The sequence below is a fragment of the Poromitra crassiceps genome (genome assembly GCF_964638095.1).
Source record: "Poromitra crassiceps genome assembly, chromosome: 28".
NCBI lineage: Eukaryota > Metazoa > Chordata > Actinopteri > Beryciformes > Melamphaidae > Poromitra > Poromitra crassiceps.
This window is the reverse complement of record NC_139651.1, coordinates 4,598,356-4,618,903: the sequence shown is the minus strand read 5'-3', so window position 1 is coordinate 4,618,903 and position 20,548 is coordinate 4,598,356. Positions and strand designations below refer to the sequence as shown.

The 20,548-nt window shown below is 46.7% G+C and overlaps 1 protein-coding gene and 1 pseudogene across 2 annotated transcripts in view; both read left to right on the top strand.

Annotated features, from left to right (window-relative positions):
* The window catches only part of LOC310799849, a 449,550-nt pseudogene that overhangs the window by 34,212 nt on the left and 394,790 nt on the right, over positions 1 to 20,548 (top strand). The window lies entirely within an intron of this gene.
* Positions 1,490 to 4,292, top strand: LOC310799538 (CD209 antigen-like protein D). The gene is made up of 6 exons (XM_083662135.1): positions 1,490 to 1,604; positions 2,570 to 2,659; positions 2,784 to 2,981; positions 3,105 to 3,253; positions 3,426 to 3,526; positions 3,645 to 4,292. The coding sequence occupies exons 1-6, from the start codon at positions 1,556 to 1,558 to the stop codon at positions 3,781 to 3,783; spliced, it is 726 nt and encodes a 241-aa protein (XP_083518261.1). The 5' UTR covers positions 1,490 to 1,555; the 3' UTR covers positions 3,784 to 4,292.

Below are 20,548 nucleotides of genomic sequence, written 5' to 3'. Positions count from 1 at the left end.
CTCAGCAACCAGGAAGTAGCAGTGGACTGAGGCAAAAAGTGATGTTCATATTCAATGGTTTTAGAAGTTCGTTGTGAACTCAGTATCCCTCCTAATTCATCAGTCATGAGACTGATTCCTATCAGCAGCTGTTTCTGATATAGATGCTACTTCTTCTTTTGTAAATAAGTCAACGGAGTGTGGGTGTGATTCCCCCCCATGTCTCCATTAATATACAATACAGGCATGGTAATTATAATACCTCTGATCTGAGATAGCACACATGGTTGAAAATGTGGCTGGGTTATGATGCGTTTCCACGGCGATGTACTCATCATTTCACATACGTTGGCTCCCCGCTGGTTTCACGTCCTTCATGTGGTTGTTAGCTTGATGTCTTTTATAGATGTATTTTTCTAACCCTTTTCAATACTTCCTCTTTGTCACACACACACACACACACACACACACACACACACACACACACACACACACACACACACACACACACAATCAACCTGCACCAATTCAAACTAAATACTGATAAAACAACAAATCAAACACTTCCTCCACATTGCTCACACACTTTGATCACAAACTTTCAGGTAAGACCTCCGCCTCCATCTCTCATGAAACACATGTATGGCTCCCAGAGCTGAGCTAAATCTTCCCCTTTGCCCTTAGCAATGTACCTTAGTCTTTCCAGGCCAATACATTCCCAAAGTTCCCGTAGTACTTAGTGCAGTATGCAGCACAGAGCTCACATCAGTCAGGTGGAATATGACAGTGCAGTATGCAGCACAGAGCTCACATCAGTCAGGTGGAATATGACAGTGCAGTATGCAGCACAGAGCTCACATCAGTCAGGTGGAATATGACTTAGTGCAGTATGCAGCACAGAGCTCACATTAGTGCAGTATGCAGCACAGAGCTCACATCAGTCAGGTGGAATATGACTTAGTACAGTATGCAGCACAGAGCTCACATCAGTCAGGTGGAATATGACTTAGTGCAGTATGCAGCACAGAGCTCACATTAGTGCAGTATGCAGCACAGAGCTGACATCAGTCAGGTGGAATATGACTTAGTGCAGTATGCAGCACAGAGCTCACATCAGTCAGGTGGAATATGACTTAGTACAGTATGCAGCACAGAGCTCACATTAGTGCAGTATGCAGCACAGAGCTCACATCAGTCAGGTGGAATATGACTTAGTGCAGTATGCAGCACAGAGCTGACATCAGTCAGGTGGAATATGACTTAGTGCAGTATGCAGCACAGAGGTCACAAGAAGACAGAGCGATACAGAACAACTGTCTCAAATTATAAGGTGCAAAAAAAAGTAAAATAAGTAAAAAGCATTATGTGTTGGAGACTAACTGCACAGTCAGCTTCCTCCCTGCGTTAGTGTGGTCTAGAGGTGTGATTGACGCAAATGCTGACAGAGTTCAGTCCAACATAGAGTCAAGCCACAGATGCAGAAGTCACAAGCAGAGAGAGCTGCAGCATGGCGAGGTCTGCTCGTCGTGCCCGACGAGAGGAACTTGAAATAACTGAGATCGACGAGGATCATCCCATGACGGCTCATTCTGCTGAGAGGCGTCAGCACGTAGCCAAGAGACATGGTAAGAAAAATACAACCCGATCGCCAAAAAAATTGTAAAATAGCAACGTTTTTGGAGCAACGTTGCTATGTTACAATGAGGCCCGTAGCTACCATTGAGGACACAGAGGTCATAAAAAAAAGAAAAATATCCCCGGCCCCCAGATCTATTCATCTGTCATTGATGTTTTAAAGCCCTCATAAATAACATGATATATGACAGTTGATCAGAAATGCAACAATTTGCTTCCTCTCTGTGTGCTATTTTGAAGGAAGAGACATAACTCACCACAACGTTCACATTTTGCATTGGGGCTAGATTGGGGCTAGACTTTGGGGACAGTTCTATTGAAGTGAATGGGTAAGTAACTCCCCTGTAAGTGATGTTTGTGTAGATGGGCCATTGTATTTAATTGAGCAGTATTCTGCCATGTGACCTGTATGCAGAATATAAATTGTATTATATGGGGAGACATTTATTTTTTGTATCATTGTAAAGCAACAGCACAGTAAAGAGGATTATTAATCTAACATGATGTCTGTAGTTCTTTATAGATCTAACCTCTTAATTTTGCTCTCAAAGTTCACCAGATTGAAGCATTTTTCTTTAAAATGGACAAAATGTTCTAATGTTCAATTTCGGCTCCAAAATTGTAAAATGGTAACAACAAATGGTATGTCTCTACAGGGGTGGGCGTGGTTTACGGAGATTTTCCGTTTCTCACCCCACCCCCTCCCCTAACCCTAACCCTAAAATCTCAGAACGTTACCATTTTACAGTTTCGGAGCCGAAATTGTAACATAGTAACGTTGGTCCAAAACTTTGCTATTTTACAATTGTCTGTGAGACTGTGTTGGAAAAATATGGGAAGATGATTTGAAGATGTCACATTTTGCTTGCTACATCTTCTTGACACTATAAACAGCAGTGAGCAGTGGAAATGGTTTTGTGAGCTGCTGTCCTACATGTGAATGTTGGTTCCACAGAGGGAAACGTTTACAAGCTGGTCTTGGTGAGCTTTGGGCTGCTGTGTGCTACACAAGCTGCTCTCAACGTCTCTCTGCGTCTCATCGTGCGTGAGTGTCTTTCTAGTTTCAATTCCTTATGTTTGGTCACTGCCAAGAGAAGCAGGTATCTCAATTCCTCCAACCTAGAAGGACTAATTCAAGGAACATGGTTTTCTCTGACAACTGCTTTCAGATAATTCAGATTTGCAGAAGCTTGAGCTGTTGACGATGGAGAGAGACCAGTTACAGACCAGTTACAACAACCTGATTAAAGAGCGAGAGACCAGTAACGCCAACCTGACCAGAGAGAGAGACCAGTTACAGACCAGTAACAACATCCTGACTGAAGAGAGAGACCAGTTACAGACCATCCTGGGAGTGTGTAACCCGAGTGAGTAAATGTTGATCATAATAAGTTAAATGATATCATTAAATGAAAGCAGTTCACATAGTTATTATTTTATGTGTGAGTGTGATCATTAACATACATGTTTTGTTGTGTTGTGTTGATTAGTGGCCCGATGGTCTAAGTGTTGGACTAAATTTGACTCTAAGTGGTACTACATCTCTGCGGTTGCTGTCTATAAAACCTGGGAAGAGAGCAGACAGGACTGTCTGAAGAGAGGAGCTGATCTGGTGATCATCAACAGCAGAGAGGAACTGGTGTGTGTGTGTGTGTGTGTGTGTGTGTGTGTGTGTGTGTGTGTGTGTGTGTGTGTGTGTGTGTGTGTGTGTGTGTGTGTGTGTGTGTGCGTGCGTGCGTGCGTGCGTGCGTGCGTGCGCGCGTGTGTGTGTGCATTGTGTGTGAACCCTCTACTTCTGTCTCCACAAACAGGAATTACTGGCTGGACTAGGCTGGATTGTGTGGATTGGTCTGACAGACAGAGAGACAGAAGGGACCTGGAGATGGGTGGATGGATCACCTCTGACCACAGCGTAAGACCTGATCACATTTGTTCTGACTCATTGGTGTGAGACTTCCAGAGTCACTGTAGCTACAGTATGGACCATGTCTTCACCACAGGGTTTGACTCCTTGTCCTCCTCTGTTTCAGGTACTGGAGCAAGGGGCAGCCTGATAGTAAGAGGGGTGACCAGGAGGACTGTGCTATGGTGCTTGTTTATTCTCGTGGCAGGTGGGGTGACGGGTTATGTGACACAACGCTACCCTGGGTCTGTGAGAAGGAGGTGTGACAGTTCCTCATTAATAACAGCTTTGTTAAAGCCCTTTGTTCAATATTTACCTATAAGTGCATTAGTACAGTATATTTGGAGCCTAAACTTGGATCAGCTGCTGTTACAGCTGCTGTCTTTCAGTATATAACATATTTACAGCACAGTTTATATCATCTGTAACAGCTGCTGTCTTTCAGTATATAACATGTATGTACAGATTATATCATCTGTAACAGCTGCAGTCTTTCAGTATATAACATGTTGACAGCACAGTTTATATCATCTGTTACAGCTGCTGTCTCTCAGTATATAACATGTTTACGGCACAGTTTATATCATCTGTTACAGCTGCTGTCTCTCAGTATATAACATGTTTACGGCACAGTTTATATCATCTGTTACAGCTGCTGTCTCTCAGTATATAACATGTTTACAGCACAGTTTATATCATCTGTTACAGCTGCTGTCTCTCAGTATATAACATGTTTACAGCACAGTTTATATCATCTGTAACAGCTGCTGTCTCTCAGTATATAACATGTTTACAGCACAGTTTATATAATCTGTTACAGCTGCTGTCTCTCAATATATAACATGTTTACAGCACAGTTTATATCATCTGTAACAGCTGCTGTCTCTCAGTATATAACATGTTTACAGCACAGTTTATATCATCTGTAACAGCTGCTGTCTCTCAGTATATAACATGTTTAAAGCACAGTTTATATCATCTGTTACAGCTGCTGTCTCTCAGTATATAACATGTTTACAGCACAGTTTATATCATCTGTAACAGCTGCTGTCTCTCAGTATATAACATGTTTACAGCACAGTTTATATCATCTGTAACAGCTGCTGTCTCTCAGTATATAACATGTTTACAGCAGTTTATATCATCTGTTACAGCTGCTGTCTTTCAGTATATAACATGTTTAAACAGCACAGTTTATATCATCTGTAACAGCTGCTGTCTCTCAGTATATAACATGTTTACAGCACAGTTTATATCATCTGTAACAGCTGCTGTCCCTCAGTATATAACATGTTTACAGCACAGTTTATATCATCTGTTACAGCTGCTGTCTCTCAGTATATCATCTGGATACAAAATGTTTGCCTTGCTGTTTTACATCACTGTACAGTTTCCAGTGCTGTTATCATTTGATGAGATATTTGCTATTTTTACTATATTGTATTTTTGTTTAAGTAACTGCTTTGAAATAAAAACGGTGTCAATATTAAGGCAGAATTGGGTCAAATGTTTTGGGTCATATTTGTAGAGAGGCTTGTTACTGTGTGTCCTATAGAAAGTGGTGGAATAATTGTCCTGTAAATGTACTGTAGCCTACTGTCCTATACAGTGCTGTAGCTACTGTACTGCACAATACTGTACTGCACAATACTGTACTGCACTGTATTGTATTGTACTGTACTGTATTGTATTGTACTGTACTGCACTGTACTATTGGTGTACTGTACTGTACTATTAGTGTACTGTTGAGTCAAGCCACAGATGCAGAAATGGCGAGCCAGTATCACAAAACATGTGAAATAGTAACGTTGGTCCACAGCCCAAAGACGTTGTAGTTGAACAAAAATGTCTTTAAAATGTTTAGAATGTGATGTTTGTTCAGCTGCTATAGGAGACTGCTAACTTTCTCATGTGAGAGACCTGGTTCAAGACCTGATGTGTCTTGTGTTTTGATCTCGTTTTTAACCCCTAACCCCAAACCATAACCCAAACATTCACCAAGTTCTTTTAGTTGCCTAAACTTAACTGGCGAGTCGATCTGCGGCTCCCGTTACTGGACCCAATGACTCGTTACTATAATAATAATAATAATGATTGGATTTATATAGCGCCTTTCCAAGTGCTCAAAGCGCTTCACAGAATCATTATTCGTTCACACCATTCGTACCGGTGGTTCGAAAGCGTGGCAGCCACACATCGGCGCTCAACGGCCCCTCCGACCACCATCATTCATGTCTACATTCATACCAATCATACGAGGCAAGGAGGGTTAAGTGTCTTGCCCAAGGACACAACGACAGCAGCTGGGAGGGAGCGGGGATCGAACCGCCAACCCTTGCGTCATTGGCCGACCCGCTCTACCTCCTGAGCTAAAGCCGCCCCCAATGACTCGTTACTGGGCCCAATGACTCGTTACAGCCCTAGTGGGTTACCTCATAAAGTATTATCAACATTTTCTTAGTTACGGTATATCAAATTGGTCATTCAGTGGCGTTTTATGCCCACATAACTAACATAGCTAATAGCTAACAGCTAGCTAACGCCAGAGGCTAACTCTAGCTATTTACTGTTTATACTGTATTAGAACACGGCTCTCTTGAATACTCGATTCTGATTGGTCAATCAACAAGATTCACCGGTCATTATTTCTCGACAACCGACCGCTGCTCTGCCACACCTGGATTAATCAGTTGATAAGAGCCTTTTGTCAGCAAGACACTACTAATTAGGCCAACCAGTTGCAGCTGTGGTGTCTTGTGTGCCAATTATGAATGAAACCGCTTTGTCGTTGAAAACGCTATTAAAAAATCTATTTGAATAATTATTTTTGTCAGATTATTGAATGATTTAGTTGTAGGCCGTGTTCTAAGCGGGATAATGGATAGTGAGCCGGTGATTACTGGAAATAATGACCTTCAGGTGAATGATTAAGCCCTCCGCTGCGCGTCGGGCTCAATATCACCTGTCGGTCATTATTTCGCCAGTAATCACCGGCTCACTATCCATTATCCCTTACTTAGAACACGGCTCTCTTGAATACTCGATTCTGATTGGTCAATCAACAAGATTCACCGGTCATTATTTCTCGACAACCGACCGCTGCTCTGCCACACCTGGATTAATCAGTTGATAAGAGCTTTTTGTCAGCAGACACTACTAATTAGGCCAACCAGTTGCAGCTGTGGTGTCTTGTGTGCCAATTACGAATGAAACCGCTTTGTCGTTGAAAACGCTATTAAAAAATCTATTTGAATAATTATTTTTGTCAGATTATTGAATGATTTAGTTGTAGGTCGTGTTCTAAGCGGGATAATGTATATTGACGCGGTGATTACTGGGAAATAATGACCTTCAGGTGAATGATTGAGCCCTCCGCTGCGCGTCGGGCTCAATCATTCACCTGTCGGTCATTATTTCCCCCGTAATCACTGCCTCAATATACATTATCCCTTACTTATCTGTCTATCATACGTCAGACGTGCTGCTATTATCTCTGACATCATCACCTGTTTTTAGCAACATCTTAATTTTTGAAATTTGAGCACAAAATGAGGTTATTTGTAAAAAAGAAAGAAAGAAAGAAAGAAAGAAAGAAAGAAAACAGTGTTGCTAATCAACAGACCAGGGGCCAGATTCACAAAACCTTCTTAAGAAAAAAAATAGGATAAAATGCTATTCTCAAAAAATGTTCGTATGTATTTTCTTAACTTTCTTCTTATGTTTCTTCCTAAGAAAAAACGTAAGAATAAATGGTATTCTTGAAATAAAAGTTCTCACATTTGTTCTTGATTTTTTTCTTAACTTTAACACATTGAGTGCCACAGCGCTTCAGTAAAATTGTCTGGAGCCTGTGCCAGATTCACTTCCATTCAGTTGAAAACAGCTATAGAATTTTTTCTATTATGGCTATATTAACGGGGCTGGACTTTAATGAAACATTGAACACTCCTGCTTCTTCCAAAGAAGAAATTTTGTTTCTAGACAGTTCCATTATGAAATGACAGCCTCTCAAAAAAGTGCACTTTCAAGGGTTTTCTGTCGGGTTTTTTTACTTTCCAAGATATAGTCCCTTTTATGAATACCTTTTGCACTCTAATTTCGAGCACATTCACTGACTCTGGCTGGTGTTTTCTGATGTGGTGGCGTGTGGTGTGGTTTCTGTGCAGCCTGTGTGCCACACACCCCTCTCCCCCCCCCCCCCCCCCTCTCCACCTCTGAGCTGCGGGCTCCTCCCACACGCACAGAGTTTGTTTCTCGACTCCGTTTTTGCCCCGGACAGATCCCAGCGCCCATCAAGGAAATGATGCGCGCTGGCAAACGCGACTGAACGAAAAGGCTTGGCCGTTCGGCTTCGGATGCTGGCTTTCTAGGAAATCGTGTGGAGATAGATAGAAGCATAAGCTTGTGGCATACTCTTCGCTCAGTTGTGAGCGCGGATGCAGCCGAGCCCACTCTCCGCTGTAGACAGAGCAATATATACGGCTCTGGCAGAAAGCATGCATCGGTTTCCACTTTGATCCAACATTTCTCCGCTGTCTCCTGTACAAAGTAAAGGATCTGAGGTGGGTGGAGCAGCTCCTGTGACGATGTTTAAGGTGGCGCCGTGTGATCCCTTGAAGGGATTCATGCTCACTGGCTAGGTACGACCTTAAACAGCAGAATTATGGAATAATATGAATTATGATTTTAGGACGTCCACAGACGTCCTTGGCACTCCTCGTTACTTTTTTTTAGGACGTCCACAGACGTCCTTGGCACTCAATGTGTTAAGACAGTCCTTCCCCTGTCTTAAAATTCCTACAGTGAAAAGTTAAGCCTCTAATATCATATTTAAACACATTTTAGACAAGTAGGTTCTAGTTCAAAGTCTACACAGCTACACCTAACATTAAGATGAACATGTATTGTACATCTTTATTTGGTGTTGGGTCACTCTGCCTGTTGTATTTGTTTTTATCTAAAAGCGGCCACTAGGCGGCAGTATTTCTTAAATTAACGTCAGAATGTCTACATGTTCAGTAGAAGAAGAATAAAACCAATGAAGAAGAACAACGTTAAGATGAGACAGCAAGCCTCTGTTACTGCTGTAATGCTGTAATGACTGAGAACATTCAGTAAAGACCATTTAAGTTTTAGAATAGTTTCCGTTTGTTTATTTATGTTGTAGAAGTTGTAGTTACTGTTGAGAAATATAATACTGCCTATCTAGCTAATTGTCTTTGCTAGCAATAAGCTAGCAAAGACAATTAGCGAGAGGCTTATTTACAACAGACATGACAGACAACAACAAACACCAGCCAATGTTTAAATCTTTGCCCTATAGCTGTCCTACTCTACCTGTAAATAGGTTTTGTAGATGGAAGCACTTTGTGTTGCCTCCTATAGCCTCATCTCCTAGCCTCAAAAAGTTTATTAAGTTAGACCCTATCTTAAGAAGTTCTTAAGTAGAAAAATGTAAGAAGTTCGTAAGAAATAAGACTGTTCCTAAGAAAATATTGAAGAATTGCACTTAAGAGCCTTCTTAGGAACTTCCTAAATTTTCCTCTTATGTAATTTCTTAAGATCTATCTTAAGAACACATTGGTGAATCCGGCCCCAGGTCACATGACTCACCAAGACATGAAATATCTTAAAAATTACAAAATACACTGGAGTATTAAGTCTATGAAAGCTACCATACATTCACAAAAGGGGAGGGGGGATCAAAGTGGACCAGCTCATTTTGTGTGCGTGTGTGTGCGTGCGTGTGCGTGTGTGTGTGTGTGTATGTGTGTGTGTGTGTATGTGTATGTGTGTGTGTGTGCGTGTGCGTGTGCGTGTGCGCCTGTGTGTGTGTGTGTTTGAGAGAGTGAGAGAGGGGGGTGTGCTATGGTTTACAACCGCGGCCCCCATGGAACTGAACAGGAGGTCGCTGTCTAGAGCTGATTTTATTGTGTCTTTCCTGCATTCACTCCCCATTTTATGTGGCTAATATTTGCTGAGTGAAGTGGGCTGGGGGGTGTTGAAGTGGGGCTGGGGGGTGTTAGTTAAATGGCGTAGGTACGACTCTTGAATTAGGTCTAATTTGAAAGTGGCTACTGCCTAATCCTAAACACAACACCCAACACATGTTTGCTTTCTCAGCCAAGCAAAACGTTTCTGGTTGAACGGCCTTCTTCTCTGTCTTCTGTCACATCTGCTCTGTGAATGCAAATTGTGTCAAGTATAGGCTCAATAGATTTGGAAACAGTTTTTTTTTACGACTGAAGTCTACACGTCTAGACACTTTCTCTACACCTGCTCATGTCAATTATGCTCATTTTGTACATTATGTATGCTGTAAAATCCTGTTTTCTCACCGTCATTTATTGATATTTTGATGATTTCTTCATATTGTATGTTTTCATACCATATATCGCCCCCCCCCCCCCCCCCCCCCCCCCCCCCCCCCCCCCGTGGGCGACTAGGGTTTATCTAAACTTTCTAAAGCATCAAGATCAACATATTTGTAATCCAAAACTGACAACAAATTTCTGAAAATCAAATCTCAATCTTTGCCATTAGACAAATCAACATCGGGGGGGGGGGGGGGGGGGGGGACTTCCTGCTTAAACAAAATAAGTTCTCTTCAAAGTCTTGCAAAAACAGAGATATTCTGCCATTGATAGTTTACTTTTTTGTCAACTAGTCTGGCTTTTAATGGACTTGTTTTTGTTGTTGTTGCCCCATGATGACCTAAATGCTGTTTTGACCATAACAAGAAAACAGTATTTGTGAAAAACTATCTTCTTCTGGGACAGCAAAGGCCACATTTACAGATACAGAATATGAGCAAAATCAGCAGCTTGAATCCAAAAATATCAGCATGGTCGGTATCTGCTTTCAAAGAGCGATCAGATCAGATCAGATCAGATCAGTCCAAGCCTGCCCTCTAGACTCACAATACGCCTGCTGACATATTGTGATGAATGCATGCTGGATCCAAGCACACCCCTGTGTTGTGTTGTCCAGATACAAGAGGGAAACACACTTCAAAACATTTGTTTTAGTTTAATGCGATAGAGATGGAATTTATGAGGAGATTGCTTTTGCAGTACGGTGCAGTTCACACTCATTAGCTGCTGCAGTGAGCCAAGTCCACCAAGGCCAGGCTCAGCTGGGGTGTGTGTGAGAATGAAGACACACACACACACACACACACACACACACACCACACATCCGTACTGTACACTCAGACGCACACACACACACACACATCCGTACTGTACACTCAGACGCACACACACACATCCGTACTGTACACTCAGACGCACACACACACACACATCCGTACTGTACACTCAGACACACACACACACACATCCGTACTGTACACTCAGAGGCACACACACACACACACACACACATCCGTACTGTACACTCAACTGCACACACACACACACACACACACACATCCGTACTGTACACTCAGACACACACACACACACATCCGTACTGTACACTCAGACACACACACACACATCCGTACTGTACACTCAGAGGCACACACACACACACACACACACACATCCGTACTGTACACTCAACTGCACACACACACACACACATCCGTACTGTACACTCAACTGCACACACACACACACACATCCGTACTGTACACTCAACTGCACACACACACACACACACACACACACACATCCGTACTGTACACTCAGACACACACACACACACACATCTGTACTGTACACTCAGACACACACACACACACACATCTGTACTGTACACTCAGACACACACACACACACACATCTGTACTGTACACTCAGACACACACACACACACACATCTGTACTGTACACTCAGAGGCACACACACACATCTGTACTGTACACTCAGACACACACACACACATCTGTACTGTACACTCAGAGGCACACACACACATCTGTACTGTACACTCAGACACACACACACATCTGTACTGTACACTCAGACACACACACACACACACACACACACACACACACACACACACACACACACATCCGTACTGTACACTCAACTGCACACACACACACACACACATCCATTCTGTACACTCAGCGACACATCAAAACATGTTTGTGATCAGGCCTGGGAAGCTGCAGTGACTGAGCCAGACAGACGGTCACAGCTCAGCGATATGGAGTTATTGTTGGGGGGGGGGGGGGGGGTTTCTCCCCGCGGTCATCAGGCTCAGCGCAGTGGGCTTTTATTGATCACAGATATGTTGTGGTACAGATGGCAGCAGCCTCCAGGCCAGCAGCACTTCAGCTGAGACAGACAGAGCGAGCAGGCCGGGCGGTGCAGCGCGGCACGGCACGGTGGGCGAGCAGCCACAACTCCCCATCCAATCACCCCCATTTGCAGACGCTTAGAGTTGAGACGAGCGATCAATAGACGACACGGCTAATCGCCAAGGGCATATTGATTGAGATTGGCTGTTGTTTTTGTGCGTTAATGAGTTTGGATATGAACCCGCATGCTTTGTTTTTAAAATAGCAATCATCACACACACACACACACACACACACACACACACACAGAAAGGGAATAGCAAAGTTACAGAGGCATGCACTCATTAAGGTCTGGGACTTTGACACTTTGACCAGGGGCTGCTGGCTGTTGGTGTAAATCAGCTTTTATGGTGAGCAGCAGCCAGACTAGAAATGAAGTCGTTACATTACACGCACGCACACACACACACACACACACAGTCACTTTATCCAAGCCACATGTGTCTGGCCTCAGCACACAGCTCGACACTATAGGACCAGTCCGGAAATGTGCCCCACAAGAAATAAAAGTGTGTGTGTGTGTGTGTGTGTGTGTGTGTGTGTGTGTGTGTGAGACCTGAGAAGTGAGGGAAATCTTTTGGAAAGTGAGGAGATTTTGGCTGGTCCTCACTTTCTCACAAACCTTCAAAGGGCTGACTTGGGTTAGGGTTAGGCATTTAGTAATTAGTAGGGATGGGCATCGAATTTCGAATTTTCGAATAATCGTTGTTATTATCAAGGTCGACTTTTATTATTGAAATTCGAAATTCGTTAAAAAAATAATAAAAAAAAAACACTTTTTTTTTTTTTGTGAGTGAAATGTTGCATTGTCTCCCCTGATTCTAAGTATAGTCGAATCGCTTGGTTTGAGCAAGTAAAACAATTTCTATAAGCAACCTCTCCCTCTTCATGGGATTTCATCCGCCATTCATTTTTCCATAAACCTTGCTTAAAATGCTTATAAAAAGTGTTTTACTTGCTCAAACCAAGCGATTCGACTATACTTAGAATCAGGGGAGACAATGCAACATTTCACTCACATTAAAAAAAAAAAAAATTACATTTTATTTTTATTTTCGAATTTCGATTAAAAGTCGACTTTGGCCAGCGAATTTCGTGTTTTTGCTAGAAATGCCCATCCCTAGTAACTAGTTGTGATGGTTAAGGTTAGGGGCTAGGGAAAGCATTCTGTCAGTGAATGTCCTCACTAAGATAGGTGTACAAGTGTGTCTGTGTGTGTGTGTGTTCACCTGCTCTATTAACTTTGTGTTTGTCTGTAATGACTGTGCAACACAGAGGCCCACACCTCATCCCTCACCGATCACACAGCTCTCCCAGGACAGGAGAGAGATGGCACACAAGGAGGGCGATGAGAAGGAGAGGGCGATGAGACGGAGGAGGGCGATGAGAGGGAGAGGACACTGAGGAGGGTGATGAGAAGGAGGAGGGCGATCAGACGGAGGAGGGCGATGAGGAGGGCGATGAGATGGAGAGGACACTGAGGAGGGTGATGAGAAGGAGAGGGCACTGAGGAGGGTGATGAGAAGGAGAGGACACGGAGGAGGGTGATGAGAAGGAGAGGACACTGAGGAGGGTGATGAGAAGGAGAGGACACGGAGGAGGGTGATGAGATGGAGAGGACACTGAGGAGGGTGATGAGAAGGAGAGGGCACTGAGGAGGGTGATGAGAAGGAGAGGACACTGAGGAGGGTGATGAGAAGGAGAGGGCACTGAGGAGGGTGATGAGAAGGAGAGGACACTGAGGAGGGTGATGAGAAGGAAAGGACACAGGAGGGTGATGAGAAGGAGAGGACACTGAGGAGGGTGATGAGAAGGAGAGGGCACTGAGGAGGGTGATGAGAAGGAGAGGACACTGAGGAGGGTGATGAGAAGGAAAGGACACGCAGGAGGGTGATGAGACAGAGAGGACACTGAGGAGGGTGATGAGAAGGAGAGGACACTGAGGAGGGCGATGAGAAGGAGAGGACACTGAGGAGGGTGATGAGAAGGAGAGGACACTGAGGAGGGTGATGTGAAGGAGAGGGCACTGAGGAGGGTGATGAGAAGGAGAGGACACTGAGGAGGGTGATGAGAAGGAGAGGACACTGAGGAGGGTGATGAGATGGAGAGGACACTGAGGAGGGTGATGGGACACCACTTTGCTGCACAATGTGAGTCCAGAAAATAGTGGGTGTCTTTGTCCATATTATTTAGGTCAGTGGTATCATGGCTCATGGCCTCCATGAGTAATTTTTTTTAAATCATAATAATGGAGAGAAAATCATGCAAAAATTGCCAGAGATTTTGGACTCATATCTAACCGTTTGACCGTGCAAATTCTTCTTTCAAGTTGACAAAATTCAACTCGAGCGAATAGTGCATCATTCGCACCACGTCATTTGCGCCGCCTGGGGCGAAATGGCATCTGCTCGCGTGTTTGCATTGACTTGGCATGTAACACCTGCTCGATTATTAAAGCACCTTGAGATAAGTCTCGTTATGATTCGGCACCATATAAATATCAAATCCATGTATTGATTGATCATCTCGCCACACGAATGTATGAAATGGCGTTTGGTCTGAATGCAGGTCTATCATTGCTCTCCACTTGTGTGTCCCCAGAAATAAGCAAGTGTGGGAGTGACATCACATCAGATGCAGGGGCTTTGCCACAGCTTCATAGGATGTAGTGAATTGTTGAGAGAAACAGAGGGAGGGAGAGACACACACAGAGAGAAGGAGAGAGAGACACAGAGGGAGAGTTGGTGAGCGGCCCTCTCTCTCTCCTTCCTCCTCCCTCCCTCCCTCCCTCCCTGCTGTCCAATGCAGTCATCCACAACTGGGCCAGTCTGTCCCCGTGCGCTGCCTGCCTGCCTGCCAGAGCATCATCCTTCATGCATGGCAGCTAGCCGCCACTGCAGCCCACATATGTAGCAGTCAGTCTTAGGCTCTCCCAGTTTAAACCATGTGGGCGCAGCAGTGGGCAGGGACTTCTTATAACACTTGTCTCTGAAACAATGTCATCATATGAGGCACAAAATATCTCTCTGGAGTCTTTCCCCATGTGATGCAAAGAGGGTGAGTGAGTTCACACTCGTCCCAGTTTAGTGAGACAAATACATTTAACTGCACACTAGACCATTCACGACTAGTGAATTTTACTAGTCGACTAGTTGTCCCTAAAGGTAGTCGACTAGTCGTTTTATTAAAAAAAAAGAAAAAAAAATCTTTAAGAAAGAACATGAGGTATTTACACGACATACATGGACTATCATATCCCATATCCCATATCCCCCACAAAGAACATCAAAACACAACAAAACAAAACAAGAAAACTGCATAAGATACACAATAATCCAAGAACAAACAAGACTATTGGACAAACAACCAAACAAAAACAGGTTTTACTAGTCGACTAGTCTGTGAATGCCCAACTGCACACACAAAAGTACATACGATTGACCTTTTTCTCTGCAGCCATTTTGTGTCTAAAAGCAGCAGGCTAAAAACACAGGTGCAACCAAAACATTAATGAGGGTTTCCAACTTCCAATCCATGTAGGTGTTCCAGTGCTGGGGCCCTTGTTAATGTTTTGGTCGCACCTGTGTTTTACCCTGCCTTTTAGACACAAAATGGCTGATGTGAAAAAGGCCCACCGGACAGCTTCCAATGCCATGTTTATCAGAGACTCTGCAAAATGTAAGTAAATTACTCACTCCCAATTGTGTTTCTCTCCTGTAAAAAGTCAAAGTGCACACAGACTAAGCTAAATGTAATTTGTCACTTGCACACTTGGTGTCCTGTAGTCAGGCAGGCTGTTCAGCTGGAGAGCTGTGACCACTCCCATTGAATACATGTGGAGATCATATCAATTGTCGTGACTCACACATAAAAAAAAACACATTCAAGCCACTTTGTATTAGACTTGACTTATACTGCACATGGCTAAAACACAGCTAAGACACTTAGCATTAGACTTGACTTATACTGCACATGGCTAAAACACAGCTAAGACACTTAGTATTAGACTTGACTTATACTGCACATGGCTAAAACACAGCTAAGACACTTAGCATAAAGGTCCTTACACACCGAGCACGGTTTTTTCGTGCGATTAATTCGCACGTCAATAATATTTTCCGAACCTATATCAGTCAATGCAACCGTGCATACCAACGGCGAAGTTTCGCTGAGCGTTATTGCAGTGTTTATTTTTTCGAACCGCGGTCGATTTTTCAGAAATTCGCTTCCAACGTGTACACATCTGTGGCTGTGATTGACAGGTGGGTCAAAACTCGCATCGCAATTTCGTGCCGTATATTCGCATCGCTCTTGATGTGTAAGGACCATTAGACTTGACTTATACTGCACATGGCTAAAACACAGCTAAGACACTTAGTGTAGCGAAGCTTGTGAGCTTGCTGGGGGCGAAGCTTTGGGGCTTGCCTCGTGAAGTGTGCTGGATCGTGGATGAGGGCTCACGGGCTGTGATCGATCAGAATCACAGGGATGGAGATAGGGACCGAGATGTCGGTCCTCGGACGCGGTTGAAATTCCACTGGTGACCTGGCTGAGTGTAAGGCAGTCGGTCACCAGGGCCTGGCTGGTTGTAAGATAGCCAGGATTCAGCTCGGGTCCGGATTTGGTTGTGCTAATGGTTGACATTATGAAGGTAGAGTAGGAAGTAAGAATACCTGAAGAAGTATGGAAGTAGAAGGAATCTCTAGCGTCACAGAACACCTTGTTTATATCCCCGCGTTTTGGTGTATGACATCACGTCATTGGTGATGTCACAACGTTCGAGGGAGCTATGACATCATCGGTGTTATGTCTGACATCGCCGATGACCTCACAGGTGAACTCTATGCTATGACATCATTGTCATCGTTGATGATGTCATCGTCATTACGTCGTTGGCGCGCCGGTTGGTGGGCATCGACTGCCCAGGCCTGACGGTGGGCCATTATGGACCCTTTTCTACAGCCGCTCCCAGATTCCTGTGGGGAATCTGTATGTTTCCAGAAATGGCCGGAATGGCCCTCCAGTCCCACCTGGTATAGGCAGGGCTTGGTTGATTATTCTGGCAGTGAGGGGGGCTGTGGTCCGCTTGGCCACCGGCCGAGTGTAGGTACGGGTCTACACACTGTTGTCCAGTCCCGTACATCACAAGAGCCAAGATTTGGTGACTGTCCTCGTTGGCCAGGATGTGTGTGGGAGCTGGGGGTCTACCCAGCAACTGCTGTAGTGAGCTGTAGTGGCCTCTGGGGGCTTGGGTTTCCAGTTGAGGAAACTCAGCGGCGTGAGGTCAGCGCGGGAGCCGCTCAGGAGCCGGGGGTCTACCCAGCTACTGCGGTAGTGAGGAGCCTCTGGTTCTGGTGGCTTGAGTTTCCAGTTGAGGAACCTCAGCGGCGTAGGGTCGGTGCGGGAGCCGCTCAGGAGCCGGGGGTCTACCCAGCTACCACGGTAGTGAGGAGCCTCTGGTTGTGGTGGCTTGAGTTTCCAGTTGAGGAACCTCAGCGGCGTAGGGTCGGTGAGGGAGCAGTTTGTCTGCCCTCATTGGAGGGAGGCCTCTGCCCCTAGCGCTTCGTTGGCCGCCCCGTGGAGCGCCGGTGTGGCATCCTCACTGTGGGCACCGAAGGTCGTACACTCCTCCGGCATGGGGGGAGCCGACCTGAGGCCGCCGTAACTTGGCTTCAACTCCTCGCTCTTATCCGCGGTCGTGTGGAGTCGGGGTGTCTCTGGCCAGCAATCTGGGCTGAGAAGAGGGAAGGGGGATCCGCAACCCCGACTGCTGGTGGTGAGTGCGGGAAGGGGCCTTCCCCGCGTAATGTCGACCACAACAGCTACCTGTGATTGCGGTGGTTCGTCCTCCCACTCTTCCCAGGCCTGCAGCAGTGTCTCAGGTAGGACTGGATCATCCCAGCCTGGTTCCCATTTCCATAGGTGCTGTATGAGCAGGACAAGATGGATCCTCCCGAACTGATGGAGGGGCAAATTCCTCGGGCGGGATTCCTGCTGCAGGGCGGTGATGGGGCAAGGTTGCTCGCCTAGACCAAGGTTCGGTTCCGTAAAGGCTCTCTTGGTGCAATAGGTCTGCTCTGGGCAAATTGCCGGCGAGACGATGAGGGAGACGGCCGCCCCGTGAAGCATCTGGGGCTCCTGCCTCGCCGTCCGCAAAGGCATGTCCACTTGCTCCACTTGCTCTGACTTCTTGGTCTCCCTGGAGGCCTTGGCTGGAGTTGTCTCCATGAGCCCGGGCAGGGCCAGGAGGTGAATTCTGGGAATAGGTAGTTGAGATGGCTGGTCCCGCCCTCTGGGGGGGTCCCAGCTGTCGTGTCCAGCTATCTTGTGGGAATGATTACGCCGTCCGGCTGGCTGTGCCCTGTGCTGTTGGTCCCAACGTTCGCCATGCCTCCCTGAGTCTGGTGTATCCCGGTGGCAGGCTCGGCCGCCCCGTTGCACTCTATTGCATGCTCAGGGTCGGCGATCTCTGTCCTAGGTGGGAGTGTTGGTGGCATTGGCACTAGAACAGTGGGTTCCGTAGTTTGGGTCGTTGGCTCTGGAGCCACCGTGCTGACCTGACCCTGGTCGTGGGAGGTGAGAGGCACAGGTGAAATGTTGAGCCGGGGTGCGGGCACCGGTGAAGTGGGTGGCGCCCTCCGGGTTGCTAACCCTGAGGCCGGTACGCACGCCTGTCTCTGGTCTTGGGGGGCGAGAGGCACAGGTGGAACTGCCGGGTCCCCGGCAAGTGGACGGGCGCGAGGCCGGGCCGCTACGTGCTTCTGCTCGACTTGCACCCGGGCACGAACCCGGGCCTCGTCCAGCACCAGCTCAGCTTGCCGCAGGCATTGACTTCTCTCCAGGCGGCGGGTGATCCGCTCTCTAGCTTGGAGGGCCTCCTTTTGGGCCTGTTCTTCCTCCTCTTGGGCCTGTTGGGCCTCCTCTTGGGCCTGTTCTTGCGCCCGCTGAGCCTCTGCTTTGACCCGTTCTTGGGCCCGCTGAGCCTCTCCTTGGGCCCGTTGCGCAGCTCTGGCTTGCTTTGTCAGCCGGTCGTACTCCTCATGAGCTTCCTCCTCCTCCGCGTGTTGGCGGCGGAGGCTCTCGGTCACCAATAGTGCCTTGTATTCCTCGTAAGCTGCCGCTTGGGCTGAGGAATACGCGTGGGCGCGTACGGTTGACCGTGAGCTGGCGCTAGAGTGTCGCGATGCACTATGGTGGGAGCGGTGACTGCTAGCGCTGCAGGATACATAGGCGTCTCTGTCGTCATAGGTCAAACCTCCATGACCTGACCTGTCCCGACTTGACTGGTGGCCATCTTGATGGGACCTGCCAGTGCGTTGGGATTCCTTGAAGTATTCAGTGATGTCCCGGTTGGTCTCCCTTTGGCGCGCGATCGTAGCGTCGAACTTAGCCTTTTCTCGAGCTAGATCGGCTCTTGCCTGGGATGCCTGAGCAGGGAGTCGGTTTTCCTGGTGGCTGCGGATGAGCTCCTGCCCCGGTTGGATCGTCTGGTGGGAGTGTAGGGGTCTGGCCCCTGAGTACTACTCCGAACCCTGGATACTCTGCGGTATCCAGATTCGATCTGGTGGGGGAAGGGTTGCTCCTCTGGTCGGCGAGGTGCCGTGACCAGAGCGAGCTCACCTGACTCCTGCTCCATCTCTGAGCGTCGCAAGTCCTCTGATCCGCTCGAAGGACCAAATTGTAGCGAAGCTTGTGAGCTTGCTGGGGGCGAAGCTTTGGGGCTTGCCTCGTGAAGTGTGCTGGATCGTGGATGAGGGCTCACGGGCTGTGATCGATCAGAATCACGGGGATGGAGATAGGGACCGAGATGTCGGTCCTCGGACGCGGTTGAAATTCCACTGGTGACCTGGCTGGGTGTAAGGCAGTCGGTCACCAGGGCCTGGCTGGTTGTAAGATAGCCAGGATTCAGCTCGGGTCCGGATTTGGTTGTGCTAATGGTTGACATTATGAAGGTAGAGTAGGAAGTAAGAATACCTGAAGAAGTATACGTTCGAGGGAGCTCTATGACATCATCGGTGTTATGTCTGACATCGCTGATGACCTCACAGGTGAACTCTATGCTATGACATCATTGTCATTGTTGATGATGTCATCGTCATTACGTCGTTGGCGCGCCGGTTGGTGGGCATCGACTGCCCCAAGAACAGGTCTGACGGTGGGCCATTATGGACCCTTTTCTACACTTAGCATTAGACTTGACTCATACTGCAGATGGCTAAAACACAGCTAAGACACTTGGCATTACAGCCTGAACACACCATACGCCGAAGCCATGCAGAACTGAAGCTTGAGGCAGGCTCAAGCTGATCTGACACCTAACCGGTCACACCAGGAGCAGTCTCTTTTCCTTAGCGCTGGGCTCGGAGCTGTTCCTCCGGCCCCTCCCCCCCCCCCCCCCCACCCCCCCCCCCTCACGAATTGCATTGACCTCGAGTGTGGCCGGTGTGAACTATCGGATCGGGGTGGCTTTGGCGTGGCTTCAGCGTGGCTTCAGCGTGGCGTGGCGTGCGGCCGGTGTGAACGTACACTTAGGCTTGACTGATACTGCAGATGGCTAAAACACAGCTTGCAATACAATAGGAACATGTGGCAGGACCCAAGCAGAGACCACTGGTGGCTATAAATATTGTAAATTGTAAATACATGCACGCGCGCACACACACACACGCACACACACATACATACACACACACACGCACACACACATACACACACA